General features: G+C 52.4%; 1 protein-coding gene across 3 annotated transcripts in view; it reads right to left on the reverse strand.

Moving 5' to 3' along the window:
* The window catches only part of Ptk2b (protein tyrosine kinase 2 beta), a 96,860-nt gene that overhangs the window by 2,816 nt on the left and 68,731 nt on the right, over window positions 1-25,313 (reverse strand). For 2 of the 3 annotated variants that reach the window (XM_042697790.1, XM_042697788.1), the window contains exons 5-29: window positions 23,906-23,985; window positions 19,278-19,340; window positions 19,039-19,093; window positions 18,506-18,646; window positions 18,178-18,252; window positions 17,561-17,662; window positions 16,831-16,948; window positions 16,280-16,319; window positions 15,871-15,917; window positions 15,168-15,218; window positions 14,692-14,789; window positions 13,936-14,020; window positions 13,540-13,640; window positions 13,208-13,323; window positions 12,383-12,483; window positions 12,115-12,204; window positions 11,005-11,209; window positions 9,498-9,606; window positions 8,327-8,392; window positions 6,693-6,818; window positions 2,473-2,619; window positions 2,308-2,343; window positions 1,950-1,974; window positions 693-739; window positions 99-236 (exon numbers count right to left, since the gene is read on the reverse strand). In XM_042697790.1, the coding sequence (XP_042553724.1) occupies window positions 99-236; window positions 693-739; window positions 1,950-1,974; window positions 2,308-2,343; window positions 2,473-2,619; window positions 6,693-6,818; window positions 8,327-8,392; window positions 9,498-9,606; window positions 11,005-11,209; window positions 12,115-12,204; window positions 12,383-12,483; window positions 13,208-13,323; window positions 13,540-13,640; window positions 13,936-14,020; window positions 14,692-14,789; window positions 15,168-15,218; window positions 15,871-15,917; window positions 16,280-16,319; window positions 16,831-16,948; window positions 17,561-17,662; window positions 18,178-18,252; window positions 18,506-18,646; window positions 19,039-19,093; window positions 19,278-19,340; window positions 23,906-23,985 (2,262 nt within the window). The remainder of the gene's footprint in view (window positions 1-98; window positions 237-692; window positions 740-1,949; window positions 1,975-2,307; window positions 2,344-2,472; window positions 2,620-6,692; window positions 6,819-8,326; window positions 8,393-9,497; window positions 9,607-11,004; window positions 11,210-12,114; window positions 12,205-12,382; window positions 12,484-13,207; window positions 13,324-13,539; window positions 13,641-13,935; window positions 14,021-14,691; window positions 14,790-15,167; window positions 15,219-15,870; window positions 15,918-16,279; window positions 16,320-16,830; window positions 16,949-17,560; window positions 17,663-18,177; window positions 18,253-18,505; window positions 18,647-19,038; window positions 19,094-19,277; window positions 19,341-23,905; window positions 23,986-25,313) is intronic. The other variant, XM_042697791.1, reaches the window with a different exon arrangement.

The following is a 25,313-nucleotide window of genomic DNA, read 5'->3' on the forward strand; positions in this document are numbered from 1 at the left end:
TGTTCCCCTGGGGTCGGCTGCCAACACCCCTCTTACTTCCAGGGCTGGAGTGTGCAGCAGTCCCCCACCCGCCCCCACAGGTGCGCCCTTGAAGTCACCTTCACCACCACCACGTAGCCCTCGGGGGGCAGCTGGCAGAGCTCGTTCTTGAGTTCCAGCACCGCCCGCACCAGCTCCATGACGTTGAGGTACACCAGGTCATCCGTCCGGTCCAGGTTGGCCGTGGGCTGGATGGACTGAGAGCATAGGCAGATGGCTGGGGAGGAGTAGGGAAGCCAGGAGGACCCCACTGTTGCGACTACTCATTCCTGGGCAGGCCTGCTACCCGGGCAGCGGTCTCTAGCAGGGAGTCATCCTGGAATCCGGCCGATGGCCTTACATCTGACCAAGTGAACCATCCCCAGGCCCTGGGACCCAGGCCCTTTCGAAAGTCCTTAGGTGATGGAGTATACCTCCACGGCCTGGGACCTTACCAATGAGCTCTCCCACTGGTCAGACATCAGAGCACAGGAGAAAGGAAACCGGCTCTCCCCTGCCGTCTCCTAAATTAACTGTAGGCCTCAGGCAAGGCCTAGCCCTCTCTGGGCCTCATGGGTCTTCCAAGCATCTTGGAAGTTTCTGAAGTCCGCGGTCTCCACCTTGTGGAACCCCATGTCAGAACCATTCCCAGCTGTGGTGGAGCCTGTGCATACCTGTGCGCTGAGCCGTGGTGGCTTCTGTGGGGGGCCGGTGAACTCGGCTGCAACGGGAGAGATGTGGGTAGGTGGGGCTCCTTCCCCTCCCACCTGCTGGTACCCAAGAAACCCCTCCCCCTATCACGGAGAGACCCCAGGGACAGGAAGAGGGCAGCAGAAGAACATCCTGGCCTCCTGGGTCCCCGGTGTGGCAGAGCTGCAGCGAAAGTGTGGGGTGGGAGCCAGTGCTGCTGCTGCTGCTTCCTCCCATGAGTGTACCTGAGAGCCACGCCCGGCCCTGCCCGTGGGGAAGAGACTGCTGGCTCTACCGGGCAGGGCAGCGCGTGGGTAAATCTGTGAAGACCCCAACATGGTCTGCCCGCTGTGCACTGACCAGGCTCTGCTCCCCCCTGCTGCCCTGAATCTGGCTTTTCATCTGTAGAAAAGGAGGCTAGATGAGGCCAGCACCAGTGGCTCACACCTGCAATCCTCGCACAGGAGCCTGCGACTTCAGGATTGTGGTTTGAAGCCAGCCTGGGCAGAACAGTCCACGCGACTCTCATCTCTAATTAACCATGAAAAAGCCAGAAGGGGAGCTGTACCTCAAGCGGTAGAGTGCTAGCTTGTGCACAAAGCTCAGGGACAGTCCCAGGTCCTGAGTTCAAGCCGCAGGACCAGCTAGAAGAGAAGACCTCTTGGGCCCACGCTGCCAGGGCTCAACTCGGAGCTGTCTGACTCAGTCTTGGAGTATGACACTGGGCAGGTTACTTAACCATCCCATGCTTGATTTGGTGCTTTGTATAAAGGAGATAAAATGCACTTGTCTCGTGCAGGAGTGAAGAGGAAATGAGCTGACACTGTGCATGACTTAGGGCTGTTCTGGTTTGTGGTGAGCAATCTGTGACTACTGTCATTGGCATCCTCATCACCGCCCCTGAAGAACCGAAAGGAAGGGCAGTAGGAACTGGGAGAGGTGGGCTATCGAATGGTCCTCCACAAAGAGCCTCTGACAGGGTGGGCGGAAATGGAAAGGGGGCTGCAGACTGCTCCGAACAAACACAGGTGGAAGGTGAAGCAAGAAGAGGCTGAGAGTGTGGGGGAGGAGCAGAGGGAGGCACAAAGAGAGAGTGAGAGAGCGAGAGGGAGTGTGCAAGGCAGGCCTGAAAAGGCCGATGGTTCTTCAATCTGCAGATACACTCTGCTGCTCTCTCTGGGGCCGGGAGCCAGGACGGGGCCCCACAAAATGGATCCCGGAGGGAAGAGCTGAATACTCACTGTAGCCAGCCTCTTTCTCTGGTGTCTGCAAGGGAGGGAGGAAAGAGAACTGTCACTCCTGTGGTTCTGAGGCCGCCCTCTCCCCTCTTTCCGCCCTCCACTGCTGGTTTTGAGATCATCACCATAGATGGGGGGAGGGTTTCTGACCCCACATGACCTTCCTGAGGGGTCAAGGCAGTGCCAAGGACACAGATCCCACAGGTGCTCAGGAAAGAGCCACCATGTAGGATCAGCCTTGGGAAGAGATGGGCTCCAAGATGGGAAGAGGGGCAGGCCTGGGGACCTGCGGGAGGCTCCCAGAGTGGGTGATTCTTTCCCAGACCTGGACTCTAAGAAGTGGCCTCTTCTGGTGACTTACCAATGGGGACTTGTCATTCATGTAAACCATGGGGTCCTGCAGAGGAAGAGACCAGGCCAAAGGACTTAGCGGGGGGTGGCGGGGTGCAGTAGAAAGTCCAGAGAAGCAAGGCAAGCCTTGTGTCTAGATGGTCAGAGGAGAAGCAAATCTAAAGGGCTGGCTCACCAAGGATTTCTCCTCCTGCCGCAGCCACTGGTAATCTTCCACCATCTGCTTCTGCTGCTTGTCCAGGATTTGCCGCATCTTGATCTTCTCAGCCTCCCAGAGCTGCTGGGCCTCCTCTCGGCTGTTGGGTCGGATGAAGTCCTCCTCCTGGGAGAACAGTCCCAATGAGCCCCTGCTCTTAGGCCCAGGGTATGGAGGAAGCCTCCAGAGCCCCAAGGGAGCCAAAGTCCTGGCTGTGTCACCAGGTCCTGTTTTTATACATTTGTTCTTAAACCCATGGCCACGTTATTGGGTTACACCCCACACACATGCCCAGTTGCAATGGGACACCAAACCCCAGAACATATAGTGTCTCTGTGCACTGAATTCAAACCATTATGTGATCTATCAATGACATGCTATAGTCAGGTGACACCGAGTTCTGTTTACACAGGTGGCCTTTGTGAAGGCTGTTGTCATTTAATAGATTTAGAATCACAAACCATCCCCAAAGGCATTGGCACTGGTCATACCAGCCGTTCTGGAACTTCCTCTGGGCAGTGGTGTGGCCCTTTGCTGCTCCACACTGTGTAGGACGGCATGGGATTTCTGAGCAGGCCTTTCTATTAAAGTGTATGCAGTGAGGGCCACAGCTGGATAATGTAACTCAAGTTCAGAGAAACGCTGTGATGAACGGCCGCTGTATGGAGGCAAGGCAAGTGCTCTTCTCCTTACTCACCAAATTCTGGTCTTCATACATCTGGGGGCTCTGGGACCGAGTTATAGTTTCGGCTGATAAGTGGGTGCTGATGCCTTCCTATTTTCCTTCTAACTCCCCAGAGCCGATTTATACAATTTTTATATAGTTATATATTTTTACATAATTATATATATATTTTTTTTCTCAGTTCCTCCTAACTCAAGATCCCTTGGCCTTTGGAACTGGCAGGGGTGGCCAGGGATGGCCTTTGCAAGAAACAGGGTCCTTCTAGGACACAAAAACTAGTAGGCCCCTCTGCTCCTTCTGTGGTGTGAATGTGCTCCCATGTTCCCAACTGCATCTCTAGTGCAACACACGATGTTGCAAGAGGAGACATTTGAATCGATTAATGCCTTTAACTTGGAAAGAGTCCCTGATGAACGGATGAGTCTGTCTGATTCCCTCATGTCCCACGTCCTCTCCCACCCACGTTATGACAACATAGCCCTCACCATAGACCACCCTTATGCAAGACATAAACTGCTCATTGTAGGCTACATACTCTCCAGCGTCATAGAAACACAAAACAGAGACCACTCATTTCCTATGATGTGGCTGGTTCACATCCAAATCACTGAAATAAAATACCATGAAGATGACAGTATCCTTGACATACCCCCCCCAAGGGAGTTTCCTCTAAGACATACTTGACTATCACAATATACTTTAAAAATAGTCATGCAGGGATGTTTTTCCCATTGAACTTTAATTGCTAATCTTAATTCCTAACAATACTTTTCCCTACAAGTTTCTCGTTAAATATTCTTTGTTCACTAGTCAATTCAGTATTCAGTAAGCAAGCACGGTGTAGCAGGTAGGGGTCTGAACACTAGGAGAAGAGTTATTTTTAAATATACAGTGGCCCTCTCCAGGAGCTGAGAAGACAGTAGGTAGACAGAATGTTGGTGTCTCCACCCTGATGCCATCCACCACAGAGACACAGACAGGGGCCTCACCAAAGCCAAGCCGACACTAGTCATGCTCTGCAACCTCAAAAACTGGGAGTTAAATAAAACCTTTTTCTGTGTAAAGATCCCAGCCTCAGGTATTTTGTTACAGCAACTGAAAATGGATTAAGACACTGTGGTGGGAAATGATGGACTTTTAAGGCTATCATTATGCCCAGTGAAATGTCAACATAATTAATGCAATGGTTTGGCTGCCTCAGGCTACTGACAAATAGTGAAAAGCAGGAATTAACTGTCCAGATTTCCAAATATAGAGTTAGAAAAGCACAGGTGTACCAAAAATGCACAGACTGAGTAAGATAAAATACAAGTAGGAATAGTTATTGGAGTCCAGAAAATACTGCACAGTATTATAACTACTAAAGAAAGATTTCTAACACATTCATGCCCTGTATGTCCCAGGCCTGATCTTACTGAATAGTCTAATCAAGGTATTTTGGAGCCGGAATCTCTTTAGGCTAATGTGCTGAAATGTACCCCAGGTGTTTTTCTTAGGCCACCTGAGGAATCTGGCATTTGTATTTTAAAATGACACAACGTGAACTGGAACACCTTTCATAATCTTGTTACAATCCAGCCTGCCAGTCTTATTTCCAACTTCACGCAGACCTCTCCTTGTTCTAGCTCCCCTTCATCCCCTCTACCTGCCCTATGTGTGTTTGTTGGTTTTATTATTCAATCTTGGCTCCTACTGGTGCCTCAGCTTCTTTTATCCCTGGCATCCCATCCAAACCATCAAGGCCAAGCTGGGAGAAAGCAGCAGGCAGGACTTCCTCTTCTTCCTGACCTCTCACGCTGTGGCCCCCAGAACATTCTGGCTGTGTGACAGGTGAGCATGCACCTGACCTGTTCCTTCTGACTCTACACTCCTTGCAGGCAAGACCAGCTGGTTCCTTCTTCAGCACCGGGGACAGCGCCTGGCCTCCATGCTAAGTGTACCTATTACTAATTGTGAGGTCTTTGGTAGGAAATTTGCTGCCCTCCAGCCTGTGGCATACCACAGACTTGCAGATGGGTGAGGCTATAGAGCCAGTCAGGAGACAATTGTGTTTGCCATCTCTGAATCCTTATTAAATGATTTCAAATGCATGATGGGGAGGGGAGGGCATAGTTATTAAACCTTTGTGGCTTTCTACTTGGAAGAGGCTTTCTCTGCATTTCTGATCTATAGCAGACATTGGCGTTTATATTTTTAACTTTTCTTGTTTATTTAAAGAAATGCTCATTATGTTCTTTTGGGCAGATTTTCCTATAGTAGTTACTTCTAAACCCCTGGCACAAAGGATCCTTTCTCATGCTGCACAGCCTGTCTCTATGCTATAGAACAAAGTGCCCACTATGAAGCAGAGGTTAGAGAAAGGCATTTCTGCCTTTCCAGTGTGAGAAATAGCTTCTTTCTTTAAGAACATATTTTTAAGTACAGCTCCCTAAAACTTAATTAATTATGAATAAAGAGACAAGGGCAGGAGGGTGGAGGAACTGAACATTGGCTAAATTATAGAACATGTTTGAAATTGTAGTTTGATTATTGTTAGGCACATGCAAAGAAAGAAACTGGTTAAATTAATGTAAGAGAATAAAATGAGGTGGGCTACAGAATCATTTCGCAACAGATCTTGCTGCCTGGGACTCTAACATGCTTATTGCAAAATTTTACTAAATTAAGAATAACAGCACAGAAGTGTATCAGCATAATTGCCTACATTTTCCAAATCTATTATAATAAACATGTACTTTTACAACCCACAAAAAATTTAGAGTTATGCGTCTCAAGTCCAAAATATCATGCATATATACAGAATTTGAGCTGAAATGATAGGGTTTTGAGTCTCTTTTGTAAGTGGCGAATGACTACATGAGAGGTCACTTGGAGTAGGGGACCTGGCTGGGGGCCGGTGGCTCTCTGCATGAAAGGTGTTTATTTTTATGTGAACAACCTGAAAATCTGGTCCAGGAAGCTCTAAGGGCCTCAAGGGTCACTGAGGACAGGGAAGTTGCAGGGAGACAGCTTAGCCCTTCTCCAGCCACTTCCTGGGCCGGAGTCCACACCAGTCCCAAGCTCCTTCCCCACATCCTCATCCACAGAAGCAACAGCAGGAGAAGCAGCCACCAGGAAACCTTTCCTCTGACTGGGGAAAGGTTTAGCAACTGAAGCGATGAGGCAGAAAGGCAGCCTGGGGCAATTCTCCAGCCTCATCATGGCTGGCACGCTCTGCCCGCCAGCCTCTACCCTTCCACAGGGAAGGTTTTCCCACCCATTGCCACAGCACCAGTACCGACGAGGGCCAAGTCCGGTCCAGCCAGTGCCCCCTGGAACACAGACTGGCTCGTCCCTCGTCTCCTACATGTTTGCAAAGGGAAGGAGGTCACAGAGTCCCTTCAGTGGGCTGCCTGGCACACGGAAGCACAGAGAACCTCCTGAGGCTGCGGATGTGGGACCCCGAGGTCCCAGGCCTCCTCCCTCCAGCCGTCTCCTCAGTTGGGCTGGGACCCAGCATGCAGAGCCCTCTTACCCGCATGCTGTGGCGCTTGAAGACATTGTGCCGGTGCAGAGGTGGGGTGTGCAGAGAGTTAACAGGAGATGGATACTCCATAGGGCTGGTGAGCGTAGGAGAGCTGGCACACAGACCCTCAGGGACCTATTCAGGAGAAGCAAAGAAGCACAAGGCACAGAGACAAGGCAAGAGGGTAGACAATTAGCTGCTACAAACAGGAGCACAAAGACACAATGCGTGAGCATCTGGGGATGTAGGCTTACTCTTGCAGAGCTATTAAAGAACTAGGCATGGCATTTCTGTGGCCCTGCTGGAGAGACATGGTGGAGCAATGTGGCTTCTCATTTGCCTAACATGTCTTTCCCCTGATGCTCTGCTCACAGGGGGTATGCGCAGGTTGCTGACTGTCTGAGGACCCTTTGGAAAAGGCCTTGTTTTCACAATTTGTGTTATGAACGGATCGATCTGATTGGTCTACAGGTAAATAAATGCACACCTGTGCACACATGGTGGTGCCTCTGTGTCCCAGGGGATTCGTTCCAGGATGCCTTGAGGATAACTCAAACCTGAGCATGTTCATGTGGTACAGTATTTGCATCGAATTTGCACATGCCCTCCAGCATGCTTTACTTCCTGTAACAGATGCAATGTAAATGCTACACACATATTTGTTACCCTGCACTGTTTGGAACAAGTCTGCACACATTTGGTACAAACACACTTGTGTTCCTTGCACATATTTGATTCTGGGTTAGTTAAATCCACAGATGCAGAATGCACAGTCAGGGAGGGTGGGCTGTGCACATGGATGCAGGTGTGTGTGTGTGTGTGTGTGTGTGTGTGTGTGTGTGTGTGTGTGTGTGTGTGTGTGTGTGTAAGTATATAGATGATGTATGTAATTGTGTTTATTTTGAAACAATTATGAATGCTTCTTATGGAGTCTTTACAGGACACTGTTGGCACCTTTTGGATGAAGGCACTTTCTCCACATGAAGAGGATTTTTCTGATTATTCTTGATTGGGTTATGTGGGTCCTGGAGTTATTTCCTTGAGAGGAAGGGTATGATCACACAACACTAGCTTTCTGTTAGGAGCACCGAGCACGGTGTTGGTTGAGATGCTCCACTTTCAAGCAACGACTGTGTTGGGGTGTAGGAGAAGAGAAGAGTCTGTGATGGCTCTTCCTCAGATGGAAGAGAGACCACAGAGCAGGCCTGAGGAGATCTGTGGCTGCTGATGACTGGGAGCCTGGCTACCCAGGGCCTCTGCAGGGAGCCCTGGTGGCAGTTCTATTCTCTGGGGGCCTCATATGGCCCATTCTCCCTGGGACTCCTTCTTAGGAGGCTCTGCTCAGGGTAGGAGGCCAGGCCGGTCATGGACAGGGATGCAGCTGCAGGCAGGCACACGGAGCAGCAGGCACGCAGACAGCTGCACTGGGCTGCAGGCAGGGTTTCTCAGCAGAGGACAGTCTGGCAGGATCCAAACTTTGCTCTTTTGATCTGAGTTCAAATACTGCCCCAGGTACCAAAGAAGAACCAACCCCTCAGGCATCTGCATCACCCGAGTATGTGCTCATTGCTCCCTAAAGATGCAGGTGGGTTTTCAGGATGAAGGATGCCCCTGACAGCCCCACCCTCCAGCTGTGCATGTACCTGGAACTGCAGCTTAGGGGCCAGCAGGTTGGTTTGTGGCGGGGGTCTGTACTTGGGCCGGCTGGGCTGGAGAGAGAACAGAGCTGTGTCACTCACTGTCTCTTCCCCTCAGTGACTGTGCATCCCCCCCCCCCCCCGGGGGAAGGGCAGGACAGAGGCAGTGGCAGCTCGTTCCATCTCAGTGAAGGAGAGAGGGGGACCAAGTTATCAGAAAAAATGATCTAACGGCCACTTTTGAGCACTGAGTATGTGCCAGAGATGGGAAAGTGGGTGGTGAGTGGTGAGGGCCTCTCTGCCTTCCTGGAGTGATAGCTGGTGGGCGGGGCTGCTGGTCTGTCATGGGCAGCATGGGGGGGGGGAGGGGCTGCTGAGTCAGCAGCTGGCAGCCACAGACAGTCAGGCAGGAAGACCCTAAGGACCCAGGAAGTTGCAAAGCTTCATGGAGGTGCAAACTGAGCTGGGCTGAGGGAAGGGCGGTGTATCCAGGCCAAAGGAGCAATGAGGAAAGGCCTGGGGCCAGGTTGGACCTTGTTTCTGTCCTCTTCAAATTCATATCCCAATGTGACATTAGGATGCAGGTCCTTGAGACAGAGACCAGGGCCAGACGAGGTCATGAGGGTGGCACCCCATGAGGAGATCTTCACCAGAGGACCTCCAGGTACAGACATCACCAGGTGGCGTCATAGGAAGAGGACATCATTGGAAGCTAAACTCATTTGTTCATCTGTGTCTGGATCTTGAACCTCTCAATTTCCAGAACAATGAGTTAGATGTCTGGTTTAAGCCACTTGGTCTGTGGTTTTCCATTTGGCAGCTTTAGTTAGCCTGGTCTCTCAGGACCCATGCACCCAATGGGGTGGCGGGGCCCTGGGTCCTGAGCTCAGGACACTCCCCACCCACATGTCCTCAAGAGGATCTGACTTATCCCTAGAAACCTCCAGAATAAAGTGCCCAGCCTCCCACAGGAAACTCTGGAGGGATGAAATTGACCTAGCTGCTCCACATGGTGTGTACTGACTCAAAATCCATGATCAAGGCTCAAGGTGAGAGTGACAGGGGCCAAGAGTGAGGGACATCGGCTTCAGGACAGAGAGGTTGGGAGCACGCTGCCCACACTGGGGAGGGCGGGGCCGTGGCTCACAGGACTAACCAGCCTGGGGGCTGGGCCTACCTTGGGCGGGGGTTCTTGGTAGGTGGCCGGCTCCAAGATTTTGGGGGGTCGGTAGCGGGTACTCCTTTCCTGCTCTATGGCAATGTCCTTCTCCATCTGATGAATGTCGCTGCCAAGGTGACAGGTCGGATAGGGAGAGAAACAGGGTCAAAGTGAGAGACTCCTGGCCTCATGTCTGTACTATGGTGGAACCAGGAAGGCCTGGACGGGGACCAGTGAACCCTATTTCCACCCCCCTCCCTGTGCCCTGAAGAGGGGCTAGGGTGGGGGATAAGGGTCTGGAGGCCACCCCAGCTGAGCCTGGGAGAATCACAGGAATGATGGAAAGAGATGCACAAAGAACCAGATCCCAACTGTGAGGCAGACGCTCGCTGCCCCTGCCTTCCACACTGCCCACTTCCTGGCTTGCTTTCGCCACTAACACCCTGCAGATGTTCCCACTGCCCCAAACAACCGCCACGACCAGGCTCAGGGTCCATGTCTCAGTATATACCCCACCCCCACACTTCCAGTGTGCTGTGGGTGTGGGCGTGGGTGTATGCCGGAGGCTGAGGGAGGGGTGGACTCACAACCAGCTTGGCTATGTTTGAGCTGCTTTTTCGTCTGGTTATTTTTATTTATTTATTCATTATTACTATCACTATTATTATATTATTATTTTCCAGTCCTGGGGCTTGAACTCAGGGCCTGGGCATTGTCCCTGAGCTGCTTTTACTCAAGGCTAGCACTCTACCAGTTGAGCCACAGTGCCACTTTGAGCTTTTTCTGTTTCTGTGGTACTGAGGAATTGAACCCAGGCCTTTATGCATGCTAGGCAAGCACTCTACCATTGAGCCACCTTCCCAGCCCCTGCCCTGGTTATTGTTGAGATAAAGGTTCTCCTTTTTCCCTGGGCTGTCCTGGACCATGATCCTCCTATTTATGCTTCCGGCCCCTGTAGGAGGGCACACCACCACATCTAGATTTTTGTTGTTTGTTTAATTGAGATGAGGTCTTGTGAACTTTCTACCTAAGTTACCCTTGGACTGCCATCCTTCTGATCTCTACCTCCCGAGCAGCTAGGATCACAGGCATGGGCTACCACCCCAAGCTTGCTCTGGTCTTTTGCTTCCATCTAAGGAAGTACCTCCCTAGCACATGCTGTGAGCAAGGCACTGTGCTTGGTGCTGACATGCCCAGATGAGAAAGGCTTCCTAAGGGTCGCCTTGTCTGTGGGCTCATGTCTGACCGTGACCTGCAACCTTCTGCCCCCCCAACAGAGCTGGCCGAGAACCCCTGTCCTGGGTACCGGGCTCCCACAAGGCCTCTACTGCAAGGACCGGCTTACTCCATGACTTACACACATGACTCTGTGTGCAGAGAAGGCAGGTCTGGGGACAAGTTGCAGCCCACTTGCAGCCTGAATTCTCACCCAGCAGGTGGGAGCGAGGCTGACTTCAGTGGAAACCTCTCTGTGTCACTGAGCCCCTGGGCCCACCCTCTGCCCACAGCCCCCACCCATGCTCACCTGAGGCTGCACACAAGCTCCGTGAAGCGGGGCCGGTCACTGGGGTCGTAGTCCCAGCAGCGTGTCATGAGGGTGTAGAGGACCGGGGGACAGAGCTCCGGCTTGGGCAGCCGGTCCCCTTTCTCCAGCACCCCGATGACGTCCTTGTTTTCCAGCCAGAAGAAAGGTTGCTTCCCAAAGCTCAGTATCTCCCACATGCACACGGCTGAGGACGGAGAGGAGGCTCAGGCCCGTGCTGGGGAGGAGCCAGGCCGCCCTCCCTGGGGAGCAGCACCCTGCTGTCTCACCACCTCTCCTGGGATCACGCCACCATGGTCGCTCACCCAGGGGACCAATGGTCTACGTCTGCACTGCCTGAACCCGCCCTGAGCCCCTCAACATGGCGCTATTGGGCTCTCTTTGGGCCCCGCTGTGAGGTCCACAGCCCTGGCAGAAGCTGGCATCAGAAGCCTCACAGCAACACTCGCTGCTTCTGTGATCCCAGGCAAGCCCCTCACTTTTCTGAGCCTCAGTTTGCTTGGCTGGAAAACAGGAGCAGTGGAGATGTTCCACACTTAGTTTGGCTCTTTGCCTCCCTGCCTCCTTCTCACAGGGAAGCTCTGAGTTTCCTGTTTGCAGATCCCCTCCAAGGATAGACTGCAAGTCTGGCTCTGTCCCCAGGCCCTCTCCAGCAGACAGGCCCAGATTGTGCAGGCCAGCCTCTGAGAGGCCACCTCCAGGTCTTCTCAGTTGTCACAGTAGAACAGGACCCTGGGGACCTGTAGGTCAGGAGGTCAGACCCCTGCTCCCTGTGCTCCCTGGGCCTGGCCTGGCATGGAAGTGAGGCTCTGCCCTTTCTCAAACCTACCCTGAAAAATTTCCTCCCTCCCTCCCTCCCTCCCTCCCTTCCTTCCTTCCTTTCTTTCTTGTCAGTTGTGGAGGCTAAACTCTGGGCCTGGGCGCTGTCCCTCAGCTCTTCAAGGCGAGTGCTCTACCACTTGAGCCACAGCGCCACTTTCGGCTTTTTCTGCTTATGTGGTGCTGAGGAATCGAACCCAGGGCCTCATGCATGCAAGGGAAGCGCTCTACCACTGAGCCACCTTCCCAGCCCCTTGCAAAATTTCTACTCACCAAACATCCAGACGTCACTGGCTGTGGTGAAGCGGCGGAAGTTGATGGACTCAGGGGACATCCATTTGATGGGGAGACGAGTCACAGAGGCTTTGGGTGGGCAAAAAAAATGTTGCAGGGGACATTTCAGGAAGAAAATATCCAGAATGACGCAGCTTCTTCTCCAAAGACCCTTGGCCTGGGCTGTCCAACCCTAGGCTTCCCTTTGCCGGGATTTTGGATTCAGACAACGCTCCAGGGGCAAAGCAGTGACCAGAACATCCCTCACCTTTGTAATAGTCCTCATCCTCAATGTACCGGGACAGGCCAAAGTCCCCCAGCTTCACGCACTCGGGGGAGGCCACCAGGATGTTGCGGACAGCGATGTCCCTGGAAGGAAGATCAGAGACTAGGTTGGGATGGCGCTTTGGGGGTCCTGGTACAGGGGGGAGAACGGACAGGGGCTGAGAATGTCCCCAGACTGGCCGGAGGAGGGTTCCACCCAGGTGACCTCACTCCTGGGCTGGAGCAGCGGAGAATGACCAGGCCACCTGCGTGCCTGGCAACCCAAAGCCCGGTGCCTGCCTGCTTCCACGGGCAGCTCTTCCCACCATTGCGAAGACGACTGCAGAGCACGTGGCTGCAAACCAGTAAACGCCGTCCTGCCCTCCTCACTCTCGCCCACTGGCCGCTCACGTGTGACCCTCAGGATAGAACCCGAGTTTCACAAGGAAAAGGCTTTTTGTCTCTTTTGATCATCATGGTGGCTGGAACCAAGTGTCCAGTCCGCTGTATGTGTTGAAGGAGCGGATCCTCCTTCAACATGTGTGCATGTGTGTATATCCTTCGTGGTTATGCACACGGCCAGGCACCGAGGTAATGTTAATGGCAGGGTGAACTTCCTAGCATTGTCTCCCTGGGCCATGAGGTCATCATGTTCCCAAGGCAGCATTGTCCATTCAGGAGAAGGGAATAAAACCAGCCATGAGGGAGATGAACTGGCATCCAGGGCAGTATCTGACCCCGGGATTCCAGCCTGAGCAGGTGCCATGCCCTCCCCCCCCCCATCCTTCTTGGGGCTCAGGTAGAAGGGCCTGCCTCAGGGCAGCCTCACCTGTGCACGCAGTTGATGCTCTCCAGGTAGGCCATGGCTTTGCATATCTGCAGCGAGTACAGGACGAGGGTGGGGACCTTCAGGGAGTTCTTGTTTCGCTCCAAATAGTGGCCCAGCTGCAGGAAGGGAGAGGTGGCATGAAGACCCCTCATTTCAACCCACATGGTGACTGCTACTGACCCTTCCCTTCCTTTAGGGGCAAGCCCAATGGTGGAAAGCTGTTCCAGCAACTTCCTCTACCAGATGGAGGGCCTCCGCTGCAGCAGAACCTGGGAGGCAGGAGGCTGGGCTCTGCTCAGCCCAGCTGTGGGCAGGGGTTCCTCTCCGCTCACCTCGCCGTAGGGGTACAACTCCATGATGATCCAAGTGGGCTCCTCCTCGATGATGCCTATCAGCTTCACAATGTGCGGGTGGTCCAGATTCTTCATCATCACTGTGGGGCGTGAGAGAGAGGGCAGAGGGGTGGCTCAAGGGTGGCATCGGCTGTTCTGATTTGCTTGTTTTGTGCTGGGGATGGAATTTAGGGCCTCATGTGCACTAGGCCTGAGCTATCCTCCCAGCTCGTCAGATAGAGGTGCAATTTCCTGTCCCAGCTGGGTGAAAACAGGGAGTAAAGCCCCTCTCCCATGTGGGGCACAGCACAGTTCACGCTCTGGCTTCCAGGATCCCCGGCCTCCCTCCTCCGCAGGGCCGACCCTCTCAGGGGCCCTGGCCCAGGGCATGCCCACCTGCCTCACTCATGAACTTCTCCTTGTTGTCCAGGGTGCAGTCTTTCTTGCAGGTCTTGACAGCTACGTTGATTTTCTCCCCTTTCTGCAACAGGCATGTGTTCAGGGACTCTCAGTCCAGCCTAGTGCTTTCTCTTCTCCACCTTCCCACAGATCCAGCCAGAGGAGGCAGCTGGTCCCTGCTTAGTATAGTATCCTCTGTCTCTTTCTCTCGTTTTCCCCTTTCTTCTTGATCGGCTATGCTAGAACTAGAGATGGCTTCAGAGTAAGCCTGAATGTTCTGATGAGGCCATGGGATCCGCCCGAGGAGAGCAGGTATGTGGCAGAGCACCCGCAGGGCCTCCAATCTGACGGAGCCTGGCTCATCTCTGTCTTTAGTGCTGGGATTTAAACTGTGTTCACCTTGCCCTTGGGCTCTTGCCTTCTAGAAGCAAGACCACAGGGCAAAGCTTGCCCACCCTCTAGGGACCTGAGACCAATTCTCATGTGCCCACTGCCCTTCCTCTTCTGGGCACTGGATCCCGTCCCCTAGCCCAGGGACCCTTCCCTACGTCCTGCCTCTGGTTCCGTCCCTACGGCTTTCTCCACTTCTTGGCAATGAGTCTCGTCCCCATCACTCTCCAGGAATTTCATAAACCCTCCCCGGCCTCGTGGATGAGGCTCCAGGGCACCACTGCCCCTGCCCTGGCTCAGAGTTGAGCTCCTGCTCCGCCCTGCAGACAGATGGAGGAGGAGTCGGCCAGGCCGGAGACTCACATGATCCGTGTAGACCCCTTCATAGACCTCCCCAAAGAAGCCTTCGCCAAGAATACGATTAAGAACAACATCTTCACGGGCAACGCCGTACTGTGGACCTGCAGACAAGAAGACAGCCACGGAGGCAGAGAGCAGCTGCACCCCCGGGGAACTCAGTGTCCCCACACCCCAAGCCACACCCCAGAGATCCAGGGACTGAGCTGGGAAAGAGATCTAGAACGTTCTACTGTCTCAGATCCAGAAAAGAGCCATCACCCCACTCTCTGGGACTTGGGTTCTTATGCTTGGAATCTCCACAGAAGGGCACAGGCCCACCAAGGTTAATCCACATGTGGTCTCAGCCTTCAGATCAGAGGCTTCTCCGGTTTGTCCTTGTCCTAGCATGTGGGAGGATTTAGGGAAAGCAGAATGTCCCCCTGGGGTGTCTCAGAGTCTTCAGTGTTCCTTCTGGGGCCCAGGGGGGGTCAAGAGCCTACCTCCAGGCCTCCGCAGGGTGTCATCAGGGATCTCTGCATAGATGTCTGACTCTGCAAAGAAAGGAAGAGGCCCAGTGTGCAGCAAGACGCGCTCGCTGCACAGCCAGCCTTGATGGTGTGGTTACCACCGGGAGGCCAGCGGCTCAGTTCAAGGCTCAGGGGAGAAAAGCCGGGCAAGGCCGAGGCTCCTGTCCCGGGCATCAGGGCAGTCACGGAGGCTGAGACTCTTGGGTCGAAGCCCTGCCTGCTTTGACCCAGTTGTGTTACTCAGGGCAAGTTAGCTGACCTTTCAAAAACACCTGATGAAGGGGATGCTTGTCTCCCAAATTCACACACCGGATTTCTGACCTACAGTGTGATGGTTTTACGGAGGGCCTTTGAGAGGGATTCAGTGAGGTCTTGACGGTGGAGCCCCATTCTAGGTTTATTGCTTTCTCCTTCTCTCCTTACCAGGTGAGCATATCACCTGGTCACCTTCAAACTGGGGAGGAAATGGAATCGAGGGCCTCTACCCACCAGCTTTCAGAACGGGGACAAATAAGTGTTTGGTATTTTGGGGGGAGCCAGTTGAACTGATGCAGACAAGCACAGTTAGTGCTGTTTTCAAGTTTTCAGGGAGCGTGACAGGGAGGGCCGTTTTCTGCCTCTCGGCATGTCGCACACACAGGGAGAGGGGCTGGACATGGGCCGGGGGCAGGCTCACCTATGCTGCAGCTCTCTGAGAAGTGGGACCGCCGAGCCTCTAGGTTTCTACGGGATTTGGAGAGAAGTAAAGGAGCTGGATGAGCTCAGAAACCAGCCATGTTCTCTGAGCAGCCTGGCACACCCTCGCCCACTACCCCATCTGCAGAAACAGCCAGCCTGGCCGGCACCAAGCCAGGAGGCTCCGAGGGCTGGAGGGAACAGCAGCCCCCCACGATGATGCAGGTGCTAATGGGGACTGTCCCTGCAGGCGTGCTAGCAGGGACGACCCCGCACCAGGCTGGGTCTCCCATGTGCCTCCAGGAACCAGGGCTGCAGTGGCTCCCTGTGAGTCCCTGTGAGACACAGGCTGAGTGCCGGGCCCTCGCAGCTCACCCCCACCCCACCCCCGTCCTCCCCCATGTACTCACAGCGTAGGGATCTGGGGCAGGCTGTTCCGCTTCTCACCATCTGGTGAAAAAGGAGGAGAGGGAGGATTGGAACCAGGGGTCTGGATGGACACTGCTCCTACAAGGGACTCTCATCCCACCACTCTGCTCTCTTGGCATTCAAGGTAGAAGCTGTACAGAACTGAATCTTTCTTGTAGCCTTCTGCTTGCCAGGTGCACGTGATATCCAGCAGCCCAGACCCTGCTCCTCAACACAACCCCCAACACAGCCACACGCAGGAGGAACCTGCAATGCTGGCAATGGCTCTGGTCCTTCTAGGGCTTCTATGGAAACTGGCCTTACATCTCCATGGCCATCCGGGCCAGGGGTGGCTGGCCTGGGCCAAGTCCGTCCTGTAACTGATAGCTCAGGATGAGCCTGAGGGGAACCATGTACCAGTACCACCTACGCTCCTACAACCTCTGCCTTGGCTTGGAGGTCTACGGCTTAGATTCCCTGCTCTGTCTCATGGGCTTGGCTTGGCTGTGATTTTATCCACTCTCTGCCCACTCTGCCTTTAGAGAAAACCCACCTTTCTTGGGATGGATGATGAGTGAGCCTTTATGTTCCCCCTGCAGCCGGCAGTAACCATCTATGAGGTCCGCCATGTTCTCGGCCTCTGCCAGGGATGAGGTTTTGATGGACAAAGACTGGAGAGAAGAAGCCAAGCAAGGATGAGACCCCAGAGCCTTGGCTGAGGTCCATCTCACAGGGCTGGATTAGAGGCTGCAGGACCTGTACCCTCACTCTGCTCCCGAGCTAGGGCTCTCATTCCTGGAGACAGCCACCAGGGGGCGCACTGGTCATCGCTTGACCAGGCAGGCAGGACTGGGTCTCAATTTTTCTGCTCTGAATCACTCACAATAACTTGCACCCTGTGGGTGTCAGTATGCACAAGCAGATGAAGTGGGAAGTGGGCGGGACAGGGCAGGCACAGACTGGGGACAGGAGAGACAATGCCTGCAGTCCCAGGTCTTGCTTTTTGAGTCATTATTCACTTGGTAAATGTAGGCCTTCATTTTTTTTTTTTTTGCACCTGATTTCTGGTCACCTTGACCTGACTTAAAATCTTTATCTACTTCTTTCCAGTCATTAAAATAATAGTAATGTCACTTCCTGACTTTCCTCACAATGGATACCATCCCAGTGCTTTGTTTGGAACTGGGTACAGTTTTCTTAACAAATCCAAAGCCGAGACTGCACGCCAGGCTGTCTGGAGCTGGTCCTCACCTGAATGACAACCCCAGGTCCCCAGAGCTCACCTGGGGGGCCCCTTCAATGCCCAGCTGCAGGACTGCCTGGCCCTCCTCCAGTGGGAGGCACCTGATAGACTTGATCTGCTTGAACTCAGCCAGGCAGGTGGGCTGTGGAAGAGGAAGGGGTACTGAGGCTCATCCCACCACAGAGGTTGGAGCTGAGTGAGCAGGGCAGTCAGGGTCGGGATGAGGATGACAAGGGGCTGGGAAAAAGAGAACAAGGCTGGAAGGATCATCTATTCCAAGCAGCAGAAACAATGAGGTCTGGAGAAAGCCAGGACTAGTCCAAGGTCATATGCTGTCAGCAGAGCCAGAAATAGACCTGTGTCCCCAGAGTCACCACCTCATCTTGCCATGGAAGGAGCAACTCTTGTCTCTGAGCTGCGAGAGCCTCAGCAGCAGCCTTCTTCCCCCTCCTTGCCCTTCTCTGAGCAGAACAAAGTCATAGGAAAGTAAAGAACCATCTGCCCCATGCTGCAATCCCCAAACTCTCTCTCCCAAACTCATGCCCAGGGCGTGGCCTTATGGGGTCTCTGATCTCAGCAATGGAGAGAGAAAAAAAACACTTATCGTGAGACAGGAGAGGAGGCAGACAAAGGAGAAGAGCCCTGGGCTCTCTCTACCTTTGCATCTTGACCAGTCAGCTGACGGATGCCTTTAGGACCGATGACCAGGTCCACAGTGATGTTCCATCCTTGCTGGAATAAAAAGAGAGGAGAGACTCTCACTCCTGTTCTATCAACCCCTATCCAGAAATCTAAAGCTCAAGAAGCTAGACACAGCTCGCCTAACATAAATCCAGCCACAAAGCCTGCTCCTCCTGACACCCTGCCCAGAGCTGGAGGCCACCCTTCAGCTCCCTGCTTACTCCTCACCCCCGCGTCCCTCTGTACCACATCCAAGAGGCCTGGAAATCAGGCCCAGGAGCAGGTAAGGAGAGCAAGTCATTACAATGAGTTCACAGCGGTAGGTTTCCTGGTCGACATTGGCAAAGCCAGCGAGGGTGTTGAAGAACTTCATGACACACTCCTCCTCTCTCAGCGAGGCATACTGCTGGAACGTCTGCTGGATCATCTTCCGGAACTGCTTGGGCTGGGGAGGAGTGGAGCGATGTTGAGCCAGGCCCTCTCCTGAGCATGGCCTTCTTCCCTAGGTCCCGCTGAGAGGCTGGCCACTGTGGGAGTGGCCCCAGGGCCCCTGCCCTGACTGAAGCCAGGATCTGTCCCCTGGCATCTCAGGGCGAGTCACCCTGACTCTAGGAGGGCGGTGGGAAAGATGGCATCCCAGGGCTCAGGACACAAACTGGGTCAGCATCCAAGGCCTGCTGGAGCCCAAGGTATCCCATCCCAACTCCCAGCCAAAGCACATTCGCTGTTCTTTATCCACAGCCCAGGCTTCGCTGAGAGTGCCGGCCTGATCCCCTAGCTCTAGTCTTGGGGACCTACACAAAGGGGGCCCTGGGCCTCAACCTCTGGCTTTCTTACCTTTAAGTTCTCCTGCATCTGCTTTGGGAAAAACAGGTCCAGGCCTACTTCCTTTCTGAAAGAAATAAATGGGAGCAGCATTTGACTTCTTTCATACCCCAAACTCCTGGGCAACTGGAAGGAAGGAGGTACCCTTGGGGGCTGGGCAGATAGGCTCTGGTGGATGATGGAGGGGTGGTGATAGGAAGTCAGGCATTGGAGATAAGGAAAGGAAGAGCAGGGGCTGAGGCAGAACTTACTCCAGGAGCTCAAAGTTAGACTTCTTGTCAAGTGCATTATGCGGCATGTCTTTGAAGAACCGCCTGGAAAAAGAAAAGTCATGGAGAAGAGGGCTGATGGCTAGAGCGAGAGGCTGCCAGCAGGACACCAGTGCCCAGGTGTTAGCCTAGATCCCTTTCCCTGACAGGTGTGGGGGTCTCTGGGAAGGAGAAAGGAAAGTCATGAAATCGGGAATTTTACAAGCTGCGAGGAAATTTCATTCCTAGGAAAGATTCTAGCCCTGGGCTCTAGGAGGCATGGCTTGGTATTTGAGATATGGTCTCACTAACTTTTTTGGGGTCTCAAATCATGATCCTCCTAACTCTACCTCCCACTGGGATCATGGGCTTGCGGCACCACGTCCGGCCTGTCCTTAAAAGCTTGTAACTACATGGTGTCTCCGAGTATACTACCAAGGAACACACTGGGTGCCTCCTAGAGTAAGGGCACGTTTGGAACTCCGAATAAACTAGTGTACATTTCAAAAAGCTAGAGGAAGGCTTTTGAAATGATACCTGTAAATACAATTATTATATATTTACAAGCACCATTTTTTAAATGAAGAATTTACTAGGCTGAGATGAGGAAGGGGAAGAAAACTCTATCTGAGACCTGTTTCCCTACATGGGACTCTCAGAGTCCCTGGTGGGTGGCTATGGCTTAGTGAATCGGTGGACTGAGACCAGTGCTCAAAGAATGCAGAATGCAAGGATAGTTAGATAGTGAATGTAAAGACTGAGGGTTAGCTAAACACAAGGGTGGACATTTTCAAAATTGACAGTTTTAAAATTAATAGAAAGCTTAGAATGACTGAGGAGGAAGTGAATGGAAACCACTGCATGGAGAAGAGGCTCAGTTAACACTCGCATTGCATGGAGAAGAGGCTCAGTTAACATTCTCAGTGCATGGGGAAGAGGCTCAGTTAACACTAGCATTGCATGGAGAAGAGGCTCAGTTAACATTCTCAGTGCATGGGGAAGAGGCTCAGTTAATACTAGCATTGCATGGAGAAGAGGCTCAGTTAACCCTGGTAAGCCAGCTGCGGCTTGCAGAGCTCACTCCGAGCCTGAGGTCAGTCAGAGCTCCAGAGGACAGAGCTGCCCCAAGGCTGAAGTGTACACACTTTGGTTTCTAACACTTGGGGCAAAAGAATGAGAACAAGTCACTGTCCCTTATCAGACCTGCTTTTCCCAGAGTGAGCTTCACGGCCTTCCGTGCTAAGAGACGTCTCATGTGTCAGCCAGCTCCCAGCTAGCCCAAATCCACACCAGCCCTGTCACTGAGCCACGCTGCACCTGCCAGGAGCACCCTCCAATGCCAGCCGGCTCTCCCCAGTCCCAGCCTGCACTGCTGAGCAGCAGCGCCAGCTGGAGCAGTCTGTTCAGGTGCAGGCTATGAATGACGGGGCCGGGGGTTGGGAATGAGGGCTGGGGTAAGGACAGGAGAGAAGACAGATGTGTCACTTGATTGTCTTTTTCTCCCAAAGAGCAAAAAGGTAGTCGCTTCTTAACAATGTTAATAAATTAACTACAAGCTCCCATGTCTAGGGAAGCAAGGCTAGGCGAATATTTGCTCTGTAATCTGTATTCAGTTACTTAACAAGCCTTGGGTTGTACTTCCACTTTTCAGGTCAGAACCGCCCAGGACTCGGGGTGGGTGATATGCCTAGTTGTCTCAGGTCAGTGGGGACAAGTTTTATTTGGTTCCTTAGACAAACTTGCATGCAGGTTATAGGAAGTTCACATTCTAATGTAGTGTGGTATTTAGATAAAATAATATATGTGAAAAAGCACCTAATTTAAATTGGTTTATAAAGGGCCAGAGAGTAATAAGTTAATGGAAAACCAGCTCAGATAGGAACTGAGTTCGCAGAGGACTCATATCACTAATCATGTATCTTGTATGCATACCACACTTCGTTATTTGGTGGTGGTAATGGGTTTGAACCAGGGTCTCATGCTTACCAAGTGGGCACTGTTACCCATGAGCCACACTTCCAGCCCTGAGTTTTGCTAGTTGATTTTTTTTTAGGTAGAGTCTATCTTCCTTCCTGGGCGTGCAGCCTGGTAACAATCTACCTATGTTAGGCTTCCTGATAGCTAGGAAAACAGGCACAAACCACTGAACTCAGCTCTTGTTGAGGAGGGGGTATCAGATTTTTCTTTCTGCCTAGGCTGGCCCTGAACTGCAGTCTCCAATCTTGGATTACAGCTCCCATCTCATACCTCTTCTTTAAGCCAGGAAAGGAGAGGTTACTTTTTATCCTAGCAAAGTCATGTCTGTAGATAGGTTACACAATCTGTGATATTAGCAATGACAAGAAGCTGTTGCTCACATGGTTTAAGAGAGAGCCACACGTCTGAAGGCCTTGGCTTTATGGTCTGATGTTTGGAAGTGTACCTATTAAAGGTAGTTGTAATCTACATCTGTCATATCTAAGCATTACGAGGCCCCAAATCTTCTTGGGTTGACACAGGTCTTTCCCAAGTCCTCTGTTGAATATCACATCCCTGTACTTCAGTGGACACCAGGAAAGAACAGGAACATCTATTCTGCTGTTTCTCAGGAGATCAGAAGCAGGAGGTTATTTGCTGAAACAAGTGTGGGTTTGGGAACAGTCCTTCCTTGATCAGGAAAAGCAGACACTGTGAGACTGCCTATCCTGCCAAGTCTGCTCGGCAGCTACGTCAGGTGCCTGCTGATCTTCCAGCTATCAGCACCGTGCTTGATTCTTAAGATGCAACCAATAGTGGTTTGGAGATGAGCTCAGAATTGGTAAATGTGAACTAGAATGCTGGGGCTGTCACTTGGCAGTGAAGCACTTGCCTATTAGGCATGAGCCCCTGGGTTCAGTTTTTAGGAATGAAAGGAAAAGGAGACACCAAATTTTAATCTCCTTATGGAGTTTCTGTGCTGCTGTTGACTTATTGGAAACTCAAAGTGATACTGCAGTGCTTCAGATGAGATCCACACATAAAAAGGGAAAGGAAAGCCTTGCGGAATTGCCTAGCTTCGGAGGGGAAGGCTAGGATGTACTGAGGCTTATAGGCCAGCACTGGCTCAAGGAGTGAAGTAACCTCCACACACTGTTGCTGGTCCACTGAGCTCCTAAGGTCACTCCAGGGGCATGGAGGCGGGCTGCAGGACCCCAGTGCTCCCTTGCTGGTTGAGAGACAGTGCCACCAAGTATAAGGCAACGAGGAACCCTGGGGAATGTCCTGAGCATGTTGCGTCACAAATGCCAGCAGTCTCAGACACTGAAGTGAAAGTGGGACTCCTACCCCATCTTGTCTCACACTCCTCAGCAGAGGCCCTCAGCCTGCTCTCGGAGACCCAGGATGCAGCACTAGCAGCAGAGCTCTACCCTCTGTTAACGTAACAGCCACATTAGAGTCAGACGCCCCACCCCTGGAATGCAGGTTCAGCAAGCCAGCAGTACCCCTTGGTCACTGCTCTCCTGGCAAAGGTCTCAATGGGTCTCCCAGTAACTCCCAAGGGGCTGCCTACATCCAGACTGCCTGGGAGGCTGGCCATAAATGTGCTTTCCCCAGCCCCATCTGGGTCCACCAGAGCAGCGCTCAATGGCGTAGGGGACTGTACCTGTATGAACTCCTGGTAGCTATGATCTGCACCCAGATGATGTTGAAATCTGAGACAGGTAAGGGGTACAGAGCAGGGAGGAGGGGGGACAGGCAGGTGACGGTGAGACTCACTAGTGCGGCCTTAGTCACGGAAAGGCCAGAGCAAAGGTTTATCGTATTCCTCCTCTTCATTCCTAAGGGCAATGGCTCCCCGATGGCCAGGAGGAAGGTCTAGTTTCTTAACTGACATTCTAATCCTGTCCCATCATTCGAATGACCTCATTAGACCGTGGTGGCCACCACTAATGGTGGTGGCTTTCACTGCGAACATCATCTTCTTACTCTAAGCTCCTTCATGGTTCTCCAGTCTAGGCTTTCTTTTCATTCATCTTTGGGTTCCAATCACCCAGAATCCTGCCCCAACTCTGCCATTATCTGCAAATGAAAATCTTTCCTTTCCTTCCAGGAGCAGTTCAAATTCCCTCTTCCTGCAAGGTTTCTATGGATCCTATCTACCTGGACGACTGGAAGATACATATTTGTTCTGCCTCAGAGGTGTTCATTGTGTACACGTGGGCTACATCCCAACATGGTGAATTTGAAGACATTGCTAGCCAATGTGCTCATTGCACACATGTGCACTGAGTGCCTCGTGGAGCTGGGGACACAGCAGTGGGCTACACAGCTGGATCCTACGTGGGAACAGCCCAGGACCCAGCCTGCTACCCCCGAAGCACTGGCTGAGTTATCTGAGTGGCAGCGGTGACAATGGATGATTCTCAGAAGCACAGGCAGCCTGGAGGCCAGGGCAAGGGAAGACGGAGAAAGTCAGGAGAGAAGCAGAGAGAAGGTTCTCTCCCTTCCATTCTGCCAGATCCCCTGCATCTCCAAACTCCACACTGTTTGCCTTCTCCTGCCCCTGGCTCTCACATACCCACTTTTGCTTCCTACCCTGGAGGGGAGGAAGGACCCAGCCAGCCTAGATCTTAGCACAGTTCTCTTTCAGGAGAGACCTTGGGGCCACCTACCTGAGCTCCAGACAGCCCAGCTGCAGCGCCATGCCCTCGCTGACCTTGCTGGCATAACACTGCATGTAGTCACTCCGGAGCTGGTGGAGAAAGGCCAAAGGTCAAGCTCATGTCCACACTTTCCTTCCCTGTGCAGAGGCCCCATGAGCTGTAATTTCTGTCCCCTGAGCTGTAATTCACAGCCATCCTACCACAGACATCACAGGACAAGGATGAGGATGGGAAGCAGGAAGAGCCCGCTTCTCAGCTTTGCTCCCCTGGGACCCCGGGAAGAGGGGTGCAAGCCTCCCTTTCGTATAGTTTTCCCTAAGCCAGATCCTCTCTGCACCCCCACTCAGAGACACAGATTGGGGGGGTGGAATCAGTAATTTATCCAAAGCCGTGCTCATAAGCAGAAATATGTCTCCTGTGGTCCAAGGGATATGTGCTATCTAGTAAATCAGGGGAAGATACAGGAGGGAGATAAGGCCAATAGAAATGGACGTGTGCAGCTCACACTGCCCGGCGCAGACTCTATGCAGGTCCTGTGCTGAGCACTCATTTAGTCTGATGGTCTGTCAGTGAGGCTTAAATAGCTCAGAATAGCCTTTAGTCTATAGAAACTTCATAGCCTGTGCAAAATTTCTGTACAAAATTTTGTGAGCTGGTGGCATAACGTGGGAATATTTATACCATCGGAATTGGCAAGTACCACAATCAGGGCTAATGGCTCAGCACACCATCAATAATCACTGGCTCTCATATAAGCCCAGTAAGTATAATAGGAAGAGGAAACAGCATCTTACAGGTAAATGAAGTCCCTGGGAATACTATGTTAGTCAATAGCAGCCTTGGGCTAGGAACCAAGCATGTCAGGCCTCAGAGTCTGTGTGTTAACTTACTCTTGCTGCCTCACTACCGAGGCCTCCCAGGCTTCCACGGAAGTCTAAGAGGGGCTGGGAGCACATGGAACAAGTTAGCCTGCATGTGAACAACTGAGAGGGAAGCTGGGTTGGAGCTGCTGATCGAGGCCCAGGGAATGACTTGAAGAAAAACTTCCTAGATGGTGATTCCAGAGTATGGGCTTTGTCTTTCTATTTCCCAGTAGAGATGATGGATAGGTGGATGGATTAGTGGATGAATGTATAGATATATGATGGATGGATGGGTAGATGGATAGATGGTTGATGGATGGGTAGATTAATGGATATGTTGATGACAGATGGAAAGATGGATGATGGATGGATGGACAGATGGATATCGGGATGAATGGATGGGTGGGTGGAGAGATGGATGATGGATGGGGATGGATGGGTCCATGAATGGATTGATAGATGGAGGATGAGTAGAAAGATGATGGATATATGGTGAAATGAATGAAGTGATGGATAGACAGATGGATGGTGTTCAATATTTAAGGTACAATGAC

The sequence above is a fragment of the Dipodomys spectabilis genome, unplaced genomic scaffold (genome assembly GCF_019054845.1).
Source record: "Dipodomys spectabilis isolate Male_0828 unplaced genomic scaffold, ASM1905484v1 ptg000229l, whole genome shotgun sequence".
Taxonomy (NCBI): Eukaryota; Metazoa; Chordata; class Mammalia; order Rodentia; family Heteromyidae; genus Dipodomys; species Dipodomys spectabilis.